The sequence below is a fragment of the Pelecanus crispus genome, chromosome 9 (genome assembly GCF_030463565.1).
Source record: "Pelecanus crispus isolate bPelCri1 chromosome 9, bPelCri1.pri, whole genome shotgun sequence".
Classification (NCBI taxonomy): Eukaryota; Metazoa; Chordata; class Aves; order Pelecaniformes; family Pelecanidae; genus Pelecanus; species Pelecanus crispus.
The window spans coordinates 32,004,818-32,029,705 of NC_134651.1; the positions used below are offsets into that span (position 1 = coordinate 32,004,818).

The 24,888-nt window shown below is 41.0% G+C and overlaps 1 protein-coding gene across 1 annotated transcript in view; it reads right to left on the reverse strand.

Annotated features, from left to right (window-relative positions):
- EXD3 (exonuclease 3'-5' domain containing 3) overlaps positions 1-24,888 on the reverse strand; it is a 292,624-nt gene that overhangs the window by 168,906 nt on the left and 98,830 nt on the right. The window contains 7 exon segments of the mRNA XM_075716908.1: positions 584-622; positions 3,397-3,470; positions 10,587-10,687; positions 11,494-11,633; positions 12,174-12,227; positions 21,851-22,018; positions 23,293-23,460. Of these exon segments, the coding sequence (XP_075573023.1) occupies positions 584-622; positions 3,397-3,470; positions 10,587-10,687; positions 11,494-11,633; positions 12,174-12,227; positions 21,851-22,018; positions 23,293-23,460 (744 nt within the window).

The following is a 24,888-nucleotide window of genomic DNA, read 5'->3' on the forward strand; positions in this document are numbered from 1 at the left end:
GTATTTATTGTAGCATCAGGCCAAAACATGGTTGCCTGAAGTCTCCTGTTTATACATCAAGGAAGAAAAACCTGCTACCTTTTTTCCTGTGTTATTAAAATGACTTGTGTCCTACAGCACAAGATGTAGAAGTCACAATATCTAAGTCACCTAATAAACCTGTTGAAAATTATCAGAGTGGAGCATGCAGAGGGAATCTAACATTTGTCCTGTTTCACTACACACCTTGTTAGCTGCCCAAAGAGAACTCTCTTTCCCCCACTCCTTGTAATTAATCAACATAAATATTTGTAGTGTTCACTTACAAATAAGTGCATGAAAGTAAAAGAATGTACTTGATGATCTTATCTAAATGCTCCAGCCAAACTAGAGCATTTTTACAGACATAACAGGTATTAAAATATAAATTTTCTTCCTTGCTCTTCCCTGCATGTACAATTTTGCTGTATGCTTACAAAGTTATGAGACAGTGCAAAATTGTAATAGTAGGACTACAATATCCAGAGCTGGATATTCTGAACATCTTAAAATAATCTCCAAGTAAATAACCCTGAAAAAATGGAAGAGGGAAATCCGTACTCACCTGAATGTGATCTGTCCAATTCTCCTGAGTCATAGTTTTCTGAAAAGACAAAATTACTTCTGAGCCATCTTAGAAAAGGGAGAATGCTACATACAGCAATCTGAAATTTAACACACCATCTTACACACTGGCATCAGCTGTTATTGAGGAATGCATTCTGGAGCACATGGGAAACCTCTGCTTCTCATATGTCACCAGCCGGGGCATGGCAGAAAAACACAGCTTAGACGAAGTAATTCAGACAACAATTCAGACTTACACTACAGCACATAAGACAAAAAAATTCATATGCAATCAAAGTACACAGGCAATGTAGGCCCTTACCCAGCAGTAGCCTGAACTCTCATTATTACCCGGAGCTGGACTCATTTGCAGAAAACTAATCACCTAACAACACTCTTCAAAGTGCAGCAGCATTTCTGAATGCCTCAAAGCTCACATGGTGCTCTTGCAATGACAGAGAGCAAAGCTGAAACAGGCCATGGTCTAGTGGAATGCATGGACCATTGCTGTTGCCTTTACCTCAGATCTGCAACATGTCCATAGACTGTTCACTTCAACAGCTAGCCCAGCAGAGAGCCATCCCCATAGGCTCCAGTAAAGGAAGTGATCTCAGGGATTATCTGCAAGGCTGAGCCTTCAGAATATAAAAATACAAACTTTTCTCAACAGCCAAGTCATGAAAAATCCTCTGGAATCATGAAGTCTGGGAAAGGAAACTGATAAGTTAATATCCCCATTCCAATGCAGTTCAGAGCCAAACCTGGGGAGAAACTCAGGATGGGACCTAGTCTCTGCTCTGCCAAGAATACAGACTGCATGAGACTGATCAGCCACCAAGGCCTGAGCCTCACCCCCACTTCTGGCAGCAGTAACAATGATTACTAGTGCCACTTTTATGGAAAGGTACAAGAGTAAACAGGGAGTAAGAGCCTCAAAGAAAATATCTTTGAGATATACAAACATGTAATTTAAATACTAGTGAGATAAAGGAGCCATTTAACCAGACCTCATACACAGCTGAGAATGGTAAACAGAGAACACCAAAGAGCTCTCAGAAAAAGGGACTGTGTCCAGAAACAGCTGCCAAATATACCTTAATGGAAGTAATGGCCAGCTTGGATACTTTAAATCAAGCAAATACTCCAAAACAAAGGAAATGGAAGGCCAGTAAGAGCAGAACACCAGATCAAGAATCCATTCCACTCTGCTAAATAAATACACCTGGATACATGCTTTCTACTCTCTCACTGTGGATGACCGAGCTCTCTAGAATGATGTCATCCAACACTAAAGCTTTGAGATGTAGGACACTGAAATGCTCGATCCTTCCCAGGTCTTCTGTCAGTGGATCTGGCAGGCAGCAAAGACAGATCAGAGCCTTCACTGATGGATCAGGAGGTCTTGGAAGCAGAACTGGCAGTGCCAGAATGGTGTCATCAGATCACCACCACCCAACCCCATCTTCGCATTCAAAGTACTGGGGGGTGGAGGATCAGAAAAAATGCATGCATCTGCCTTCTTCTGTCAGAACATCAAACAAATCCTCTTTTGAACAAAAGAACAGGCACTTCTGGAGGAGGTGTCTCATTTCCTGAAAATTGGCTCTCTGAAGACTGGATCAATAGTACTGTAGGAACATCTGAACAACCTGTTGGGCTCTGTTAAAACTGTTAAAAAAGGAGAAAGTCTTCTATGAACTGCAGATGAAACACCACTCCATGTTTGGCAAATACAGCTTGATAATTCAAAATTCAAGCAATGAAAGCATTTTGCTATGATATTCAGTCTCTTGTGGTCCTTGCCCTTCACAGTCCAATTGATACACCTGGATACAACAAGTGCAAGCTGTTTTTTCCAGAAGAGGCAGAACAAAAGCTTACTCTCAGCTATTACAATCTATCTCCAGGCACAGGATAATGATGTCTGACCACCAAGAGAAGCACCAAAACTGCCCTGTTAAGAAGAAGAGAAATGTGCTCCCCAATGCAGTGTGCTCAAGAGCATCCAAAGGGCAGTGACTTGGCTCAGTACGCTCATGAGAGGGGAGGAGAAACCGTAGTCAAGTAATGCTGCAGCCAGCCAACCTCCAAGCTGCCTCCTAGAAACCTGCTCCTTAGAAAGAATTAATGGCATCTTCTTATTTCTACAAGCACTCAGTGCCAGGACAAGTACCAGTGTATTTGGGAAGAGAATTTGGAGGCTGGACAAAAGTAAAGGTAGTTCAAAGAGTGGTGCAGGAGCTGAAAGTACTACCATTTTGCTCGGCAGTAACAATGCTGTTAGCACAAAAAAGCTTCTGTGCCAGGTTTGGGCCATAGCTATCACAGCCAGGCCACAACTACCAAAGCAAAGTGCCTACAAAGAACCCAGCAATGTGGAATGCCTAAAACTTAGTGGTCTTAAAAAAAACCCCACACAAAACCCCGAAAAACCAAAACCACCAAAAAACTCTTTAGTCAGTATGCTCCTGCTTATTTGAGATGGCTAAGAGAAACTGAACATCTGGAGAGCATACCCTGACCTACCTACACGTGTCTCAGAACACCGCTGAGGATGTTGAGGTGAACAAGCATCCAGCTCTGAGCAATCATGACTCCCAGTCATTAGAATATGAATGGACACAGAAACTATTCACTTACATAAAAAACAGGTCCAATGGCAGATCCAATGCATTTCTATACAATAATAATCACAACAAAAACTTGCTCATATACTATCAATACATTTCAATCATATCAATTATATTATTCAAAATGCAAAATAAACAAAAAGCGTCATTCACACCCATGCCACACAATACAGAAACGTACCTCAACAAATCTCTTGTAAAAGAGGTAATTCAGAGTTCTCAAGTGCCGCTGATTTATGACATTAGGGCAGAGAGCTAAAAGAAGGAAAAAGACATTTAAGTACATAAGACATAGCTGAACTTCCTTGAAATTTTACTGTATAGACATTACATTTTTCCTTCCCCTATTTCAAACTTGCTATGTGGAAGGCAGGATGCCATCACACTTGGAACGATGACAGACAGGCATACACATTGTCAGCTTATCTAAACTATAAACTGTTATTTACACTTTCAACCATGATTAGCAATGCTAATTCTTGGTTCTGATATCTCTGGTTCTACCACCCTTGAACGATAAGATCCACTTGCTGGTTCAGTATGATTCGCAGTCAATGACTTCACACCTTTAATTAGGTAGCATCCTCATGCAGGCACCACCTCCAGTCTCTAGAGGCTCCATTCTTTTTGATTTAATTGGAACCTGTGCTGTTAATTCATTGAAGCAGTTTTGAACATGTTACTCAGGATGTAAACTTGTGGTTAAAGTTTATCCGATAAAATATATATCCATGAAAGAGACTCCATATCCATACAAAGAGGAAGGTGACTATTGTTTTGCTGAGCTAGCAAGCAACAGTTCTTGTTATTATTTTTATTACTGTCATCTTCATTAGATATGCCTTGTTACAACTGCAAAAAACAAGATCTTCACATAGCACCTTGTTTTGAAATCCAGTGCAAAGAGAGATAAACGCAGAAGATAAAATACATTAACTAGGATTAGCATATGTATCTGTCAGTTCTTGCTATATGCTGGTATGCATGTACAGGGAAAGATTTAACCAAAGACTTCATTAGGGTTTCAGTGGCTAAAACCATCTTACTGGTAGTAGGAAGGAGCAGGACCAGCAATCAGAAATGGTAACAGAAAACAGTAAAGTGAAAATTCTTTGCAGCCTCCCTTGGATCAGTGTACACCAGGAGAAACTAGTGTTACGGACTCAAAGGGTCTCAGAGCTTAGCACTCTCCATGCCCTACACATGGCATGCTCGAGGATTAAAAACTGAGAGAATGAAGAAAGATCTCTGAAGACCAGACCCTGGAATCAGAGGGATATGAATTGATGTACCACTGGTGACTGCAGCTTCTCAGTGTCTCTTGAAGCATCACTTCATAACTTGAACTTTTCCATCTCAAATAGAAATGTTTAAAGCTGTTATTTTTAAGTTAATCTTCCACAGTGTGACAACATATCCTTGCCCTCAAAGGACCTGAGGAAATTATTGCAATTATCCCACAGGATATTATCCCAGTAAATATGGTGATCTTTCCTCCAGATCATCAGCTCATGGAAATCACCACTCTTTAAAGAAGTTAAGATCAACATAAAAATTAATAATATCACCACCTAACTTAAAGATTTCAAGGACTTCAGAAAGAAAGAGCGTGACTGCTCTAGGTCACAAAAAAGATCCATTGAACGTTTTTTTCTTTGAGCTTCTAGAGGAAATATGCAAAGCACAGGACTTGGCAGAACTGAGGGATTTTAAGTGCCCAGCTATCTGTGCAGAAAGTAGGAGAGAGGAACACAGATAGACTGGAACATTTTTGAAGGCACTAGTGACATTTTCTATACTGATGGAGCAAAGAAACTGAGTTTGAATCCAGTTTTCTACATTTTATTACAAAAAACAGAGAAAGACTAATCAAAAATGTAAGGATGAAAGGTAAATTGGTAAGAGACACAATGAAATGAAGAGTTCAAAGCTCTAAGGAAAGAAAAAACAGCAAAATAAAAACAACAAAATGGACTTCAGTAAACTCAGAGAACTAGCAGGTAAGATTTCATGTGAACATAATTTATAAGGGCCAAGGACCTAAGAAGAGCTGGCAATGGAAAAACTGGAAGTGAAGAAAGAGACTTAGCAGCTAAATCAGAAGCTTTTATTGATTTCAAACACAAGAAGGAAGTTAAAAGAATGTGGATACTGGATCACACACATACAAAGGAACAGCACAAACACATAAAATCAGAAAACCCAAAGTAAAACATGAGATGCATCTACCAAAAGGCATAAAGGCGAGAGAAATTCCATATAGCCTTCTGGAGGAAAAAAACAACAAGAATCTAATGGCAAGGCTACAGAAGAACTGGCATACATTCTATAGGATATGGTAAACTTTCCACCTTGGAGGTCTTTCAGGTTCCACATTCCATGTATATCAGAAGTAACAGAAGGAGCTCCTTTGGCTTTGGGGCAGGAGGGTGAGGCAGGTGGTACTGCAGAGTCTTTGCCAGACCTTTTCCCTGCAGTTTCATGACCATCTACACCTTACATTTCCAGAATCAAAGTGCTTCAGGGCAGAGCAACTTACTCAAGGTCAAACACCTAGTTGAGTGAACAAGAGTCTGAACTCATGTCTCCTGAGCCAAAACCAATGTTCTATTGGTCGGAGCAAAAGACAACGTCCTAAGCTTTTCAGAACAGGGACCATCCTTCTATTCAGTGTTTGCACAATAGGGTTTTGGGATCATGACTGGGTTGTGCAGCACTAGTGGAATACAAATGATATAGTACTATGAAAGTACCTCTTTGGGCATGTGTTAACTCTTAACCTGGCAGTTGCACAACAGTGCTTCATCTGAACTACATTTCACATCTGTGACTGACTCGGAAGCAAAAAATCCAGTCTGCTCTCAGCCGTTAGCAGAGAGTTCATGGCTATTAGCAACACAGAGGAAGTAAAAATGAAATCTGTTTGTCACACAGGGTATGAAACCTGCAATACACATTTATTTCACTCATGTAACATTGGTAAGATGTGTCTACCGGGGACATGGTGCAATATATTTTTAGGTGTGATGCATGGCTACCACTCCCAGGTGATAACCGATGCCTCCTGAGCTGGGATGTGGACCCAATCCTCTCTTTACACTGCCCTGAGAGCTTGACTTCCATTCACAATGAAACTCCTTCAGCGTGTCCTGGCAGAACAGAAGGTCCCACACAAAGCACACTCTGGGTACAAACTAAAGGAGCCTTTTTTTAATAAAATCAGGGTACCTGAAATGCTAGAGGCTTTTACCCTGGTATTGCTAAGGATTGCCAGGGAATCTGATGAAAAGCAAGCTGTGCATTAGTCTCTCAGTGTATTATGAGATTAGGCCCTAAGTGTGAATTAGTGGAGGCTAGGGCCGGACTCAAGAAAACCTTTTTTTGTTGTAGCCTCAAAGATGCATTAGTGTCTCTTATAAAATGCTCTGTGCCACTACAGATTAGGGTCAGTGGTCCTCAGAAAGGAAGGTGAAACAGCAGAAGCCCCAGACTACCCCCAAACCCCTGAGCTACCTGCTAGCTTTGCTGCCTGGAGCACTAGCTGACCAGAGAAAGAACACAGAGCATAGCACAAGGGTTTCAATCTATGCCTAAAGGAAAAAATGCTCTGATGTGCTCTTTAGACATGTATCTGGATATGATGAATTCATGCTCAGAAGTGCAAGGATGGTATCAGCTTTTCCAATGAAAAGCTTGAAGCTGCTGGCCAGCTTGTCTTGGTCTAGAGCAGATCATATTCTACTGCCTGTACTTCAGTAGACAAAAATGTAGCTGAGAAGGTAAGGGCCTCAGAAAGGACGCTGGCATGTTCAGTCCCCTTCTCCTTCAGCACCTTGACTCTGCAGCCACTGCAACCTCATGAATAGAAGATGGCTTCTATCTTCTAATGTTTAAGCCTAGAGGTTCTTCTCAGTCACAGTGCTATGTAGAGATGTGCTAGTATTTAACACGAGAGCTAAAAAACTCTGAAGGAAAATCACCATGGAAGTAGGGGAAAACAACCCTTGTTAAGCAAAGGTGAAGGAAAGGAATAATCTTCTGTTCTGTTTTAACAAGGAAAAGGTAAAAACATTTGAAATTTCCTCCTTCCAAAGGCATTCCTGTAGAGTTATAACAGTCATTCCTGTCTCTCCAATATAGCATCTTCTGAAAGTGCCTAGCGTAGACTCCCACGAGTCCCTGCTGGAGCTCTCCCTGGTGACTGCCCTCCACGTGCTTGCAGCTCTCGCAGACCTGATGAAGTTTGAGGACAGTTGTGACTTACCTGAGCAGATGCACAGACTGCTGAGCAGCCCTCGTCTGCCCTCTACTGCCCCAAAACTAACAGAGTGATAACGCTTTTACAAATCAATTCTGGGGCTTAATAAGGAAGATTCACACCAAACTGAAATTAAAGGTTAAACCGAAAGGATAACCTGATGGTCAAATGAAGAGAAACGTTTCTCTTAGTTTATGCTAAAAAACTTTTTAAAGACTGCGGTAAAAAGTTCATAGCATTCAAAACTTAAGGTGCTCAGCTAATTTATTACGTTGCTACAAGACAATGACAACTGTTAACTGTGCATTCAATTACCATCTCTTTTCTATCAACACCACTATTATCTCTTTATTGTCATATAGGCACTACGGCCCAATATATTGAGCACAGTTATACTTTTCAGGATGTCATTATTTCCACCTCATACCTGATGAATTTTCAATGAAAAATACCACTGAACTCTGTGGTATACTGGCTGTGCAAAAACACAACAAAAAATAGACTCAAGCATTTCAAACCTAGGTAGGGTCTGTTCCCTCATCTCTGAGAACTGTTTTGACTGAAACTTGCATTTGTAAATCTAAGTCAATCTCCCAGGGTCTCCAAAGAGTATTAAGTAATTAGCTTGCAAAAGCTACAGGCTCGTTAAACCAGAGCATACTGACCCATGTGTGAGAAAAGACTCTATAAAACTCAGTTTCCTCAATTACATACCATTTATGCCCAACTTCTTCCTTCCCCAATAAAGCTAATTAAATAGAATCCACACGCAGTTTATTGGGACTCCCTTGGGACTCAGCAGAAAATCTTCCACTTACCATGCACTGTTCTGTGTGTTAACAGCAATACTGGAATACAGTTCAGAAAAAGAAGAGGTGGACTAATCTAAGATGATGGCTTCTTTTTTCCCCTGAGGTTTCAGATCTTTTTTATATTGGGCCACCTCCTATCTGGCTCTGAAATTTAAGACTGGCAGTTCCAAGGAGTGTTTCAAATCTTAATGGCTGTTCAACACCTAAGTTTTGCTTAGCAGTCAGTGAAATTTACTGTGACTGGATAACAGTGAGCTCAGGTAGTGAAATATGAAAGTAGATTTGGAACTGCAAGAACTGAGTCACATACAAGTTTGCCTTCTCATACCAAGAAACCCTGTCCTCCTCCAGCCTTTCTCACAGAAAGCCACTTCCCTCTTCTGCTGCTGCACTCAGCCTCTTTCAGCAAGTAGGAGTCATGAGTGAAGAGGAGATAGAAAGCAGCAGAAGACTGCGGCATCGAACAAGCCCACAACCAGGTTAGGCGACATGAAGTGTGAGTTTTACCTCACTGCTAGCTTTTGATGGAGCTGCTCAGAACAAGAGAAATGAGGGGGTTTTTTAAACTGTATGTTTTACCTAGGCCTGCTTCCTTTTTGTATGCTCTTTCCTCACAGTCAGATTTACTTCCACTAAAGAATGAAGAAAGAACAGCCAGAAATTCAGAGGAAGGGAGGGAAGAGAGGTGGCAAGAAAAGGAAAGCCATGTTATTCCAGCTGCCACCATTTCCCAATTCAGTTCAAGCAGGACCAGCACTAAGGCAGAAATTCCTCTGTAGGCATTCATCCCCTTCCAAAGCATTTCAAAGGAGACTAAGACAGCCACAGTTTAGCAAAGTATGAAGTCCTGCTCTGAATTACATATGATATAAAAAATAAACACCTACTTTCATATATGGGACTATGAGAGTCATCCAACACTGGTTTTAGCTGCCCCACATCTGGCATCTTGTCTAAATTAGTAGCCCACATCCCCTGTCACATCAATAGAGGTGGACAGCCCTCTCTAGCAAGTGACTTATCCTGTACTGTAGACACTGCAGTTTGCATGGAATAAATCACTCTTGTAAGCATGGGCAGGAATGGGATCTGTATCTATCTATCTCAGGGAACTTCCTCACTGGTGAATGTGTTGTGGAGACCAGCAAGATTTGGCCGTTATTATCGGCAGCTACAACATCTGGGACACCATCACCAGGCTGAGGCATACTACCATCCCACAGAGAGCACCTGAGATCAAAGCTACACGCTCCTCTCCTAGATTACTTTTTTTTTTAATTTCTCAGGACTTTGCATGTGAACAGTTAAATCATTTCACCTCTACAGTTAGTATCATACCCTTGGTGAATCTTTCATAAGGAAAGGGGAACAACTCAATTCTCTTTAAAGATCATAAAAGACAATATAGCCTACTTCCTGGGAAGGTTTTAGATTTTAAATAAATCACCCCCCATATGTCTCAGCTTTCACATCAATGTGCTAAGTTTTTACTTATCCTCCAATAAGGGTTTGTAAGGACTATCTTATTAACTTTTGAACACCAGTCTGAAGATGTGAAGATTAATATGCAATATAGTGTTGCTGCCAGTTGTAATAAGCCCACAATTTGTGGTTAGAAAGCACTTTTCAGTCCAAGAAAAGAGAATTGCATATCTTGGGCTGATGACGGAAAGCTTTGCAGGGTAAAACCTAACGGTGCACCTAAAGGTGTCTGACACAAGGTCCCAAAGAGAAGAAAAAAGATCAATAGTTCCCGCTAACAAACAAAGCAAAACAAAACAGATTTTGTTAGATAACTGGTAGTGAAGTAGATCTATTCAGTGATGTAAAATGTGTTACCTCTGCAAGAGCCTTAAAATTCCCTACCACCAACCCTAGTTTATGCAAAGAATACAAAGGGCTGTGAGGCTCCTGCTTCCCAAGGGTTATCTCTTCCCAGCTGACGGACCCATAACTCAAGAAAACAGATCTCCAGATGAATAATGACTTGCCTCTTATGTGAGTGGAGTCATAACTCAAAGCTGACCATCATGTGTTTACGTAGAGCCATTCTGAGGTCAAGATTTATTTCATATCATGGAAGAAGCAGTCTATTAGTCACAAGCACTTCATTCTTCGACAGCACAAAGTGATAATTCCCATAACTTACCAGCTTTGTTTTTCAATATCATTAATTAAACCCTGAAACTCCCCATGATAAATTACAGCAGAGATTCCTTACTGAACATGGAAGAAGACAAATTGACTTCATCTGTTCTTTATTGGTGAGATAACTCCACAATATGTTGCAATATCACTTACCTGGATCTAGGTTAAATCGGTCTAGGAGCCTGAAGACCAGCTTGCTTAGCATTTTGCGGTTAAATTTATCTGGTTTGTACCTGGACAGGCCTTGATATTGTCTGTAAGCAAATAAAAAAAATCAGAAAGAAACATTTGTGGAATTGCCTAAAGTATGTTTCCCAATGTGTAGATATTTAACAGTAGGTATGTTAGGGTTTGCTAGGTGTTGGTAATAACAGTCCTCTACCTTTCCCGAGTTACAGCAAAAAGCCAACAATACAACCACACAAATTTCCCAGTCAATGACTGAAGCAAGTCCAGAGGCTTATTTTAAAGAAAGAGAAAGCAAGCTTGTCTTTTTTCAGAGCTACGACTGCAACTACTGCAACTACACTGTGAGTTTGACTGTACTGTTGGCTTTGTGACTGACAAGAGCTATTCTAGTGAGAGGCAACTTATAAATTAAAACACACAGGACTATTTCATGAGCACATGAAGGTTAACCACTTGCATCTCTTGTTTTTCTGCCACTTCATCACAGTATTATCTTCCTGCAAAACCTGTACAACCGATACTGAAACTCACCCTTGTCTGCAGCAAAGCACGAGAGTCTGATTGCTACAGCCTCCTGGAGGAAGCTTTGATATTGTTATATTGCTAAGATCTACTGCACAGGTTTCATTTTGCACTCCTCTCTCCTGGCAGGAACTGAGCATCTGTCAATAGGAATGATACCTCTGTCTTACAGGCTGAGGCGTTTGAGAAGACTGGCACAGACACCAGAATTTCCCCTTTCTCAGCTGAAAAGTAGATCTATTGCACTCCATTATGCTGAGAAACAATCTCAGATAGACAACCAAAGAACATACTGCCTTCTGACAGCAAGTTGACCCCAGCTGTTTAGAATGTCAAGAAGTGTTTCTACCTTGTGATGTCTCTGATATTAAAACCAGGTTCGCACCACGTATCCAGGATCTGTAAGAGCTTGCTCTGAAGCTCAGGATATTCTCCCACATAATCTTCCACCAAGTTAGTTTTATCTTGGAGCAGTAGCGGCGTACACATCTAGGGGAAAAAATTACATTTAAAGCACTGTGCCCTGCCTTTGATCACCATGTTCCGCAGACTGAGCACTGCAGCACACAGAAGGCATAGAAGAGGTCCATGACATTGCAGACTGAAACCTGGCAGAGGGGTATCCCATTCCCTGCTGCTCAGACATGGTGAGCAAGTCACAAACCCCCTGCTTAATCAACCAGTGCTGCCTAAAAGAGTGATGTGACATTTTCAATACAAGTATTAGCAAAGCTTCAAAATAGCAAAAGCACTAAACTCCATCATAGTAATAACCATTTGTCAAGAACATAGCTAGAATTTTTTATAACAGTGGCTGCAGCTAGAAAAACAGTCCAGTAAGCAGTAATGTGGTCTAACAAAATACACTCTGTCACTTCCCTAGATAAAGGTACATCAGCAATGCAACAGTTACTTCTTGGGAACAAAGCCTCAAGTGAAAGGCAGCACAATTTGGAGGGCCTTGATAGATCTCCTGCTTAACAGAAGGTGGATGTGATGACAGAGAAGCCTGCAGAGGAAATGGCTCACCTTCTCCACATCTTGATCTGGCTGTAATTTTAGCTTAATACTCAGTATGGCTGCCTAGAAAATACAAAAAAAGTTGTGTATTTAGGAAAACACCACCACAGTGGATAAATGGGCATTATTCCAAAGCAAATTATACAAATTTTTAATGTGTTAATTATTTCTGTTAAATTTTCAAGTACAAATCATATAAACATTTGGCCACACACATTCCACTGAGAAATGTGCAACAACACTCCTGGCAGAGTTGCATGTTCCAAGCAACAGCATACCCTGGAGCAAAAATTAAAGATCAAGTTGTCTGGCAGAAAGAGAGAGAGAGAGAAAGTAAAGTTTTTGGACAAAATCAGCTAAGATGGATATTTTCTATCAATATAATTGTAAAAAACACCTGACCCACCACACCCTTCTGAGTTAACTTTATATATCTTGCTGTGCCTTTTAAATTTTGTAAAATGATTGCATTTTGTGAAAGCAACTCAAGATTTAAAAGACCCTGAAATCAAGAGGTCTTAGTTTTTATGATTTCTGCTTAGCTCCACACCCCTGAAAGTGCTAAGGTTCACCACAATCAGAAAGGTGGTAAGAACTGTATTTTTCCCTTTTGTGGTATCTACAATCTTTGATAAGCCAAGACCTGCCACATTCACAAATTAACTCCAAATCAGTATCTTCTGCAGATGAGGAACCTCTGCTATGGTGAACTGCAGTAACTCAGACTGCAAGAAGAACTGGTTCAGCCACTGTCTATCCTGTCCCAGCTTAGTGATTACAGAAATGTATTAAGATCTAACTGTACATTGCTTGGGAGGCATATAAACTAATTAGGATTTTAGGCAGTTAATGGTGTCTAATTTTTGTAGTGTGTGAGAATACTTGGATCTCAAATACAGAGTAAGCATATAATGGCTTTCTTTAATACAGCGTATTATTCCCGAAAATAGAGTAATAAGAGCAAAGAGCCTTCTAGCGCATTTATGTGTTAGTACTGACGTAACGGTGAACTAGGTAACAAGGATGTTTTATATTAAGTGTCCTAATTACTTTGCAAAGTTAGGCTGTATTTTCCAAAACAGTTGTAAACAGTGTTTGAAAACATGACATCTGACCCTACTGCAGCACGCATGTAATGCTAAGCAACAACAGGACAGAGGACGTAATCAACTGAGTTCACAAATGCCTGTTTATTCAGATGAGGATAAAAACAGTATGGAAAAGCTCTTATCTTCAACAGGTTTCTCTGCTATCTGTGATTGATTTTGCTTTGAGAGAAAGATCATGAAAATGATGGATTTCTTTGTCAAAATAGTTGCATTTTAGAACTGTTATTTGTTAGAATATGTAAACAAACATAATAGAGTAAAAAATGTGCATTCCCCCCAAGCAAATGCAAACCTCATCATTACTCTTCACCTGTAAGAAACCTTTAGAGAAAAATTTAACCAGAAAAATAACCTAAGTAGGGGTAGGAGCACACCCCGAAACAAATTTTCTGTGATCTCTCCTAGCATTCAAATGACACCTCAACTTAACTCATCACTGGAAGCACATGTTCTGCAGACCCAGCCAAGCAACACAGACAAAACCTAACAGCTCATCCGAGCACTGCTCACAGCAAAAGCTGTGGATTACATTCCGTTCGGGGAAATTCATGCATGTATTTGATGCACTGCATCAAAGACAGAGTGTAGAAAAGCAGACAACAAACACACACCATATAAGTTCAATCATTCAATCTTACTATTCAGAAAGAACAGAGATAACCAGTTATCAGTGGGAAAACTTTTTTTTTCTGTTTTGTTTTGGGTTTGGTTTTGGGGGGTTTGGGGGTTTTGTTTGTTTGTTTGTTTAACACAAAACAAACATGGATCACTGACAGTCCAGGCTTCATCCCAAAAAGAGAAATCAACAGAAAAGTTTAACTGACAAAAGCAGGAACTAACATTAATGCAGTGACTGCATATGCTACAAACCAGATACTGAAGAGAAAGGCACATTATCATTTCTTAGCCCAGCTAAATCTTCAACCAAATCTCTCTTACTCCAGACTTTGTAACTATTCCACCTGTTTAGAGGCTAATATGCTACTCTGCTTCACAAGCACCAAGTACCTTTTCTCTCAAATTATCAGATTAACATCACAAAGTTCAAAGTGAGTAATTATTCTCAACTTGTATACAAGTTGAAGGTTGCTACGTCTGTTTTGGACCTGAAGAAGGTGTCTGGGTCTCCAAAGCTTTGGCAGCTGGTTTTATTTTCCTCCCAGCTATCTGTTTGCTGAATTAACAACAACAAAAAAAAAAAAAAAAAAAAGACTTGCAACTCTCAAAATCTTGTTTCACCATTTGATCTCATTAGCACCTTTTATTAAACAAGTAATCTATTAGTTTTAACATGCGAGCATACAATGGTTTCCCTAATAGCTTTTTAATGTTCACATACATGTTCAGATTAACCTAATTGCAGAACTGTTATCAAAATGGCGTAGTTTTATCTCCATCTCTATTAACCATACAGGTGACTTAATCAGATGAACATGCGCCGTGCCAGGTTAGGTTTTCCTCCTTTACTGGATGTATATTCTACCCTGTACCAAAAGATGTAGCGCAACAAATATTCATTTAGCCAAATCGTGGAGAGACAGTGCCTTCCAACCCCAGCTGCGGCAGACCCAGCTCACACCACCACTACTGCTGCAGGTCAGAGGATCTTCAAGCAAATCACACAAGCTGGTTTTTAACATAATTTTAACATCACCCGGCTAGAGTAGGTGATGGAGCAGTCAGGCGAACTGCTGCTGGCAGAAACTTCCTGCAGCAGGGAATGCCATCAGCAGCAGGGCAGCAGTCTTGTCCATGCACAAAGCTAAACGTGGAAGGAGACGTGTGACCTGGGTCCTAGGAACAAACAACCAGGCTGGATTGCAGGGTGTAGTTACACGGGCTGGCTGGCTGAACAGCAAGGACAACTGAGATAAAATCAGCGTGTTTACAATAGGAATAATAAGAGAAGAGATATGAGTATCTGTAATAAAGATGAAAGTGTTTGGCAGCTGTGTCTGTGGTCTCAACTCAGAGCTATTTTAAGATTTTATTTTGTTATTACCATGTTTTGAATTGTTTCACTCCACAAGCAAGTTTTGTGTAAAATGACCCTATTTTTAACAGTCTGTTTATAGATGATAAGATCTCCAGAAAAGCAACACCTCATTCACAGACTCATTTTGTAGTTAGAAAACAAACACTTTAATTAGGCAGACAGCATGCTGTAACTGAAATGGTGAGAATCCCCCTCCCCACCCAAGAGACATGCATTTCCCATACGCAGTGTTGCACTCTGCAAGCTGTGCTGGAAGACTAGCCAGGGTTGCTGGAAGCTAGCAATCGTGTTAATCCAACTGCAGATCCTCAGACTCAGGCTGGATCAGCAGGGCAACAAAAATCCTAAGCAGCAGATACCTCCCCCACTTCACCAGCAGATCAATAGCATAAAAACCTAGCTACGACACAGGAACATGGAAAAGCTCTGGTGAACACTAACATATTGTCAGCTTATCATGGTCTACTCACCCTCCCTCAAACTATAAAGAGAACACGTTATAGTTGTGACTGGTGGTACAAGTAGCCTTTTCACAATAATATATTTCGTACATAGAGAGTTTCTCGCACGTAATCTAGTAACAGCCAAGAATTAGCATTATTGCTACGCATAAAAGTGTTTAGCCTATACTAAAACCCTCCTGCCCCAGATCATAACAGAAATATGGGAAAGGTTAGTCCCTGTCTTGCCTTGCATCCCCCAAGTGTATATAGGACAAGTACATGATGAAGCCACAGCCCAGTACAGCAGAAAAGATGATGACCTATTGCCTGATTCAAATCCTGTCAAAGTTCGTGAGTCTTACTGTCCTCAGGTAGCTTGGGGTCATTCTTTGATTTAATTATGGTGAAAGCAAAAATCATATTTGGACATTCTGTAATAGTTTTGATAAACACCTAAAAATACAGCAAAGGAGGGTTGGATGAGGATAGGGAAGAATGCAAACCTGGACAATACTACATTAAATTATATCTAAAATGCATGTAGGTGCATTGAGCATGGAATGGAGGAAGTTACCCAAACTTGACACATTCAGGCCAAGCCACGAGCACCAGACCACTCTTCTAAGTCATGCGATTGCAAAAACAAGAGTATGGAAAATGGGGAGTGTTTTGAAGTGAACACACAAGCCCAGAGCACCCTGCACTAATACCTGATCCTCTCTACTTGTTTTGAATGCAACTGGCTCTGTCTCATCTAAAAATGACTATTCTTTCCACATACAGTACGAAGTGCAGGAAGCCACACAAGATCTTATCTGCCAGGGCATGTGCACTTGGGTGGTGTCTACACTGACAATTTAGGCAATTTTCCCACGGTGGGGTTAGCATCAGAGGAATAACCTTTTGCTAGTAGCACTGCTTGGAGTGATTATACAGGAGAGACACAAATGGTTTCTGATGACTCCTGCATTACTTAGCTCTGCTGCAAGCAAGTTGGGACAACACAAAGGTAAATATGCCTGTCTTAGTGTAGTACTTCTGAACCAAGGGTGAAGGAATTTCTGAAAACCCATAGAAATATGAAACAGAACAAAACTTTGCAGAGGAGGATCCAACGTCAACTCTAAGAAAATCACAGTGATCAAAGCCTGGATACATAATAATGGTAGAGATAATTGAGTAAAAGACACACCATGTATGAATCATTGGGAGCATCTGTTTTGTGTTTTGGAATCACTCATTTCAAACTTGTGGCTAATCAGCTTTGCTCGAATTCTCAGAGTGCATCACTGCACAGGGTATGACATCAGGTTAGACGTTTAATTACTTCCTGCTTAAAGATTATACGATATACACAGCTATCTTCAGGAAGATCTTCAGAAATGAGCAAAACATGAGATTTCCCAGGTCCACTTTCAAGAGAGCATGAACTATTTTATAAGGAGTGAGACCGTCAAAATGAAGTAGTGACAGGTTACTCATAGCTAAAGAATTTGAGGGAGAGAAGTAAAAGTCAAGGTTGGAATATGTGTGTGCACAGGTGAAGGGAAGAGGGAACTGAAACAAACACTTCTATGATTTGTCTTCCTCAGGTCACTCAAATCAGTTTTAAACCTGGTTTAATTAGTCAGTGCATTCTCACAAATGGGTGATCCTCCAGAGCACTGCCCAAGTTTCCTGTGCACACAGGCCACCCACCTTCACCAGATCCTCCAGATCCAGACTCTCTGTATGGTTAGATCTGCTGCACATTCGCACCTCTTCTCCAAGAGCTTGCTTGCTTGATGAGAGCCCAGAAATGCTGGCAGTAGGAGCAGAATACTACCATCTGAATTATTAATTCCCAGCAACACTCAAGCTCCTTCCCAACTACTTCATCAGACAGACACCCAGAGCAGAGGCATCTCCAGAAGACATGGTGTTCGGGAGCAGGTGGCAGAGTAGTCCATAGCCCGCAGGTTGGCTACCTCTGTTCTGGAGTGGCATGAATCTAGGAGGCAATGTGCCATTAAAGCTGTCCTTTAGTAGTAGATTAAGTTAATAGGAAAAAAGGGTTGAGACTGACATCATCATCTTTACATGAGAAACATCCCCTGTAACATTTTCCTTGTTTTTCTTATCGATTATTATTTTTAATTTAAAAGAAACAAGGAAGTTCAAATGCACACACTTTCAAATACAGTAAGAGTTGAACAAGCCTTTGTAATTAAGGTGGTAAATGGGGGAAAGATGCAGTATCAGAGACATTTTCACTGTCCTGAGAACAGCTCAAAAAAGTCAGAGTGAAGAAATCCAAAATCTGAATATCCATTAATGTGCTCAGTCAGTCTTAACACTGATTTGTATTGAGAGATTTGCAAAAATACACCATGTGTATTCAAGCACCATGTATGAAGTAGGACTACAAACAACAACATCCCTGAATCGGTGTTCAAAACATCACTACACTGAAAATGGAAGGTCATGTTGGTGATTGAACTATGCATTTCTACACCTTAGCATATTTGTATTCTTTTAAGTTTAACTCTTCAGTCAACCATCCTTTCTACCAAATTAATAAATTACTTCTGTAGTAGTATGTACTGCTGTCACAAACTTTGAATTCTGTGTCTACAGAGCTTTTTCTCTGGGTACTCCAAGTTATCTTAGGACAAATTTTAACAACTGAATCTTAATACGTAATCCACATTATCTTAATTGAAAGAGCAAACATTAACTGAATTTAACATACAGAATCAACCATCATTATCTGTAGATATTAACGGATGAAACGTTAGTAGAAAAAAATCTAATCTTCTTTTGAAAACAGAGAAATTTGGATGGAAAACAACCAAAAAAACTGTTAAAAATTAAATACTCCCTGTCCCGCTAATAGCTTAGTCCAATATTCTTGTTTAAGAACCAAATTGATGAAGGGGAGAAAAATGCTGCTAGTCACCGATGCAGAGAAGTCAGAGTAGGAGCTCTCTCAGGCCCAAGAATATTTCTGGTTGTCAGAGGCTAAAAAGCTTATTTATTGTTTCCTTCCTAAACCCAGCTCCACTGCCACCTGTTCAGAATTTACTATAAAGCTGTTAAACAAGATGAGAACTTTGATGCTGACTGTGAAAACAAGTTTCACTGTATCTGACCCGAGCAGCACTCACTACTGATCCAGAAGCAAAGGAATTTGATTTTTTTTCTTTAAGCGCAGCTATCTTTTTACCTTTATAAGCTGTTTAAAAAAATGTAAATAAAATAACTCAGTGGACAATAGAGGGCATTCATCCCACAGAAAGACAGCCGCCACCCTTAGACATGAAATATCGCAGCACATTAAGTCATGAGACCCCACTAATCAAAGCTGACAGGGCCCTGAATGTGATTTCTGCTGAGACTTAGCGATATCATGGGGCACTGAAGCATGCACAGCCTGCCAGACTGCCCCTGTTCATGTGACAATGGCTTTTATTCCCGAAAGGGGCCTGCGAGTGACAAGAGTCCCCTTTGTCTTTAGGCTCCCGCATTCGCAGTGCAAGAGAGGTTCATTCAACCAGCCCCAGACACTCTTTGAAAGGCTGAAGTGTAACATAAGATGACCATGAAACACTAGCTTGCCTTCTGCCTACCCCTCATTCTTCTCAAGCACAGCCTGGCCTATTCAGGGCCTCTCACAGACTCGCTTGCACTGCATTACCCCCGGTCTGCTGAATCCCCGCATTGTCCCAGCCCCACCAGCAGCCATCGCCCTTCCCACAAAGCCTCCACCCGGCAGCCTGACCAGGCTCCGGCTCGGCCTGGGACAGCCCGGGTCGAGGGCAGCATGGACCCACAGCCCATGGCTTCGGAGGGCTTCTGAGAAGGGGACAAAGCTGCCACATTTCACCTGAAACCACCTGAGCGGGAATGTGAAACCCTTCTGTCTCTTCATGCCATGCGGGCAGCAAAGAGCAGACCCAGGAGCCCCTTGCAACAGCTCCGGAGCGCCCTGCAAGGCCCCACGCTGCCATACTCCTCCAGCAGCTGCAAACTCCATTCACAAAAGAATGGATAAAAACCCCAAACAGGCCAGACGCCTCAAAACCCCACTTACATGTCCCTGCTTGTTCCTTTAACTCTCACTGTATCAGCTTGTTTTTCTACATCATGGGAGCACTAGTGCCATCCGCTGGCCAGTGCTCCCTGTCAGGTGCCTCCTCACCCACAGCTATTATTTATGCTCCCAAATCAGAATAAAGTTACCTCCACCTGCACCATCTTCCACAAAACCCACCACCACCTGTACAAAGCTGATGATTTTCCTGCCGCCCCCACGACAACCACACCCTGACCTGTCAGGCGGCCCTCCCAGCAGCTCACTGCAAAACTCCGGGCTGCTGCGATTCACAAACTGGTTCAGCTTTTGGCCAGCTCTACTAAAACAAGGAATACAGGGAGGGCCAAATGTGCTTCAGAAACAAATAACCGCCATGGCCACCCCCAGAGATCTCTGGGATCTCATTTTCTGAAGAGATCTTTCTCCAAAACCTCTGCAAGGAAAAGGAGCCTTAACCCATGGGGCAGAGCTGGGGACCTCCATGGTTCACACACCACAGTAGGAAATGCATCAAAACAGGCAAAGGGAATAATGTGCTCTAGAATAAATGCCTGGTGTCTTAATGTAAATACAGCAAGATAATAAATAATGACTGCAAGGGCTTATAAGGATTTCTGTCCTTTCAGGTGAGAGACACAAGAGCCCAAAATCCTACATGTGAATCTGCTTTACTGCCCCAGCTGAAAGACAGGGAAGAGCAGGATGAACAGATGCTGCAGCCCACTGCAAGGGCTCAGAGCCCTAGTTTCAGGTTTTTTGGAGTTAGTTGCTGTGAACTTAGGTATGATCAGTCCCCAAGGGCAGTAAAAGATTTCCTGTTATTCTTGAAGATAATTCTATTCCTCCTTCTGGCAACAAAACAAAACTAGAAGAAAGTTATGGCTGAGGGTAAGCAACAGTTGAGGTTTCCTGTTCTTCACACTGGGAATGACTAGTAAATGAGCTTTTCTGTGGAAGAAAGAACAGAAAAACAATTCCACCAAAAAAAATATAGACCTTTCCAAAACCAGATCTAGAAAGAGCTGCATTTCTAATGACAACAATAAATATCTTTGGAGCCATGAACTTAAAAATCACACTTGAATATAGTCAAATACTACGCTTCCGTTAGGATTTTCAAACACGTCCAAAAACTTATTGAGCAAAAGAGTAAGTTTCAAGCAGCTACCTGTGAACTTCTAATCAAATATGAAATACCCTTGTTTCAGTATTCAAATAAATCAACAAGAATGGAATTCCATGATCTCACTTGGGAATTCAGCTTTACTGAAGAACAGGATTTTAAAAATGCTATTCGACTTTTTTATTTTCCTAAACAAGATCAAGCCTTTCTACACCATCAAAGTGAACCATCTTCCTTTGAGAAAACCAAACCTATGTTTTTTGCCTTTTGCCTTTAAAACAAAAAGCATTAACAGTATTAACAGTATTGTATAGTTTGCTCATGAGAATACTCGCAAGGCTACCAAGACATCACAGTGATGCCAGAGATGCTGCAAGTACTCTAAACCACAGGGTAAAACATATCAAATTCTGGGTTTGGTGAACTCCTGCCAATGTCAGTCACTCAAACTCAAACACACAAGTAGTAACACATTTTTAATATGAGCCTCAAACTGTGAACCCTTTGGTTAGGGTAATCACGTGGGAACAGAGATTTTCCAACTGCTCCTCACTGCAGGCAGATTGGAGATAGCACAGCAGGTCTATGACCAACTACTAAAATCCCTTCTTTTCTTGCCAAGGACAAGGAAAACAAAAAAGAACACAACCATCCCCCCTTAAATTCTCCAAATTAAACCCTATTAACCTATTACTTTGAAAGGTCAAAAAAGGGGTGGAGGAAGGATTCACTGGCATTCTGTACTCAGCCATTAGAAAAAATGAGGTTGAACACAGCCTACTCATGTACATGGGAAGACCATGCTAAGCTGTACCATTCACAGTGTGCAGCTGCTGTGATGAAACGGAATTCACATTGAAATGCATCCAAAAAAGGACACAGACATTAACAGAGAACTAGAGAGCTGGGTAGGTAAATTTATTTGAAAGACATGACCCACCTCTTTGTAATCGCCCTTGTGATAAAGATGACTGACATGTCCAAGCAAATAGTTCCGGTCTGCTGTATGGAGCTGGTAAATGCTAATCAGAGGGTCAAGAAGATTAGCTGGGCACTGGGCTAGTATTCTGAGTACACGGGCCTGCAGCTTCTGCAGCTTGATGCCAGACTAAAAAAAAAAAAAAAAAAAAAAAATCAAACACAGATTTAGTAAAGATGGCTACAATTCAATGGCAGTTGAAAATGCAGCTTGTTTAAACAGTGGAATAAGCCAATTCCTTGGGAAGGGATTCTCCTATTTCCCCATGGAGTCTGCAAGCAGAAATCAGAACAATATGATACACATTTCTTTCACAGCATCCAATTTGAAAACATTAAATGTTTGTGGGATAATTCTGGAAAAGGCATATGGCCTTGTGCAAAAGTAAAATATGAAACTGGAAAAATGCCCTCTTTTACTAACACAGCTATTCAGAAATTCTCCCAATTCCCAGCAGAAAATCTTTGAATGCAGCAACTCCCCTCAAGGGACATCTCACCTATCAGGCATAAGAATTCAATTTTCATTCCCAGGCTTGCTCCTGGGTGCAAGAAGGGCAGGAAAGCAAAAGCATCGTCAAAAGACGCACAGATACAAGTATTAATCCTTGTGTTCCTACATGATCATTCTCTTATGACATAGGAATTTCAGTGCCAGTAGCACTTCACTGCACTTTGCAGATAATGTAATGGCAGAGCTCAACATCTAAAAAGAGCCATTTGGGAAAAATGGAAAATGAAAAAACACAAATATAAAAGTATCTTGCAGTTCAGAGCCAAAAGCATACAAAAAAGAGAATATCTCAGTAAGTCAGAATATATGAAGGCATAAGGAATGGTAAGCATTAGGATGTATAATCTGATGACCCAACGTTACAAAGCTAATCATTCAGCTGCTGAAAAGTCATACTGTTACCATTTTCTGCATTCCCGATGATAAAAGCTCCCCACCATATGGCAGGAGTTAAGCAAACGTACGGTAACTGGCTTCTATTTGCAGAACTGGAAGAATATGCAGAGTAGATTACTGCAATTGGTTTTATCCTGACAGCAGGGATGTGAGTTCCAGTGGGAAAGCCTCCAGCCCGGCAAAAGCTGCAAGATCAACGCTTGATCAAAGTGGTTTGATCTGGAAAGATGGAAATCCCAGCTTGAAAGGGGAAACAGAGCTATCACAGCTTCTAATAGAGCATTGCAGCTTCTAATATTATTTAATTTTCAGGCCAGCATACAACAGAGAACAAGATCTCAGTACAAATTTCACACCTCGTCACACCATGTTTGTATGAGAGTACAGAGAAGATGCTGGACTATGGAATAAAGTGAAATTGGGGACACTTGAGGGACATTAAAATCAATTGCCCTCTCCTTTCTCCCAGCTCTCTTGCTCTCTTTTTTTCTAACCTGTTGAACAGCAGGATGCTCTTTTATCCAAAGCTGCAACTCAGTGGTGATGTAATACCCGAGGGAATGCCCTTTCCCCTTCCAATCACTGCTGCTCTCCAGCATGTCCAGGAGTCCTGCCAATGGGTCCTCCAGTCCTGCAAAGCCCCGCCTGATTTCTTCCTTGAGCTGCTGAGATACAAAAACACATTGTCATGTACAAAAAGATTAGTGAATCCTCCCTTCCCCCAGCTGAACACAAAGCTTTATTTTTTTTAATTTAATCTATTCAGAGAGGTAACTGTTGCTATTCAGCCACCATCCGTGCCTCCAGTGACTTTTCATGTCATTACAGATTCCTTCATGGCTCACTGCACCTCAAACCCAATGGGAAAAGCAGCAATTGTCCACACTAATTATCCCATAAAGACAGAGAAGTTGTTCTGTGGGGCAGACAAAGGGGCTTGGGATTTGGGGGAGGGGGAGAAAAGAAGTGAGCTGGAGAAAATGGTGTTGTTAGGAAAATGGTAATGTTGAAGGTAGATAACCAGGCTCAAAAACCTACTCATCTTCTAACAGACCTACAAGTAATAAAGCATATAAACTCCTCCTCCTCCTCATTCTTGTACCACAAACTTTCATATTTGACCTTATACCCACTTCAGCCAGGATAGCATAATGTTCCTCACTGTAATAGGAATATTTGGGGGTATCAAAATAGTTTGGATTTTACACACAAGATTAAAAAGAAAGAAACATCAGAGTTCAAACTCTGTCAGATTACCATCCTACAAATCTGTGTTCCTTTCCTCCAAACCCACCTGAGCACGGTATTGACTACCTACTGCCACTGCATGTCAGGCACTGCACACCTCTGCAAGTCTAAAGGCCATACGAAGGGGCTTGGAACATGGGAAAACTCCATGCCATAAATCTTAGGAATCCCAGGGTGATGTGTTTAGAAATGTGAAGGAATTGGACACTCACTTTGTGAATGTTAATAGGCTACTTACTACCCATCTGGTAGAAGTGATAAATTAGCAGTACTGAGCAATATCTTTATAATGTTTACATTAGAAGTAGTTTCCAAGGAGCTTGGGAGGGTTGGCAGGGTGAAGAAGTGGCATCCTTCAGTACCCACACAGGACCTTTCACCACATGGTACATGTACTGGTGTGGAGCAAGGCAAAAGCAGAGACAGAAAACAAGAAATCACTAACAGCAGCTGCTCTCTTTCTTTTCTGGCTAAAACGCAAAATCCAAAAGATGCTCATTCCCGCCTGCAGCCAGCGCTTGTAATTTACTGTATATGATGGCTCCAATTGTAGCTTCTAATGGAAACAACATAAAGTTTGAAGAACGACATGGAAAACAAAAGAAAATCTACAGCAAATTTGCCAATGAATTTGTTCTTTTTTATTCATCGACAATATTTACTGGAAGACAGTTATTTTCCGTAGAGTCTTTCACGTCTGGAAAAACCACAAAACCTATCGTTTAGGACAGAAACTGTTTCTTTCTCATTAGATTATCAAATGAAGTATGAAAAAGCTGATGACTAACAAAGATGTGACTTTAGATAACAGATTTCTCCCCATAAGTATTTTTCCCTGTGGC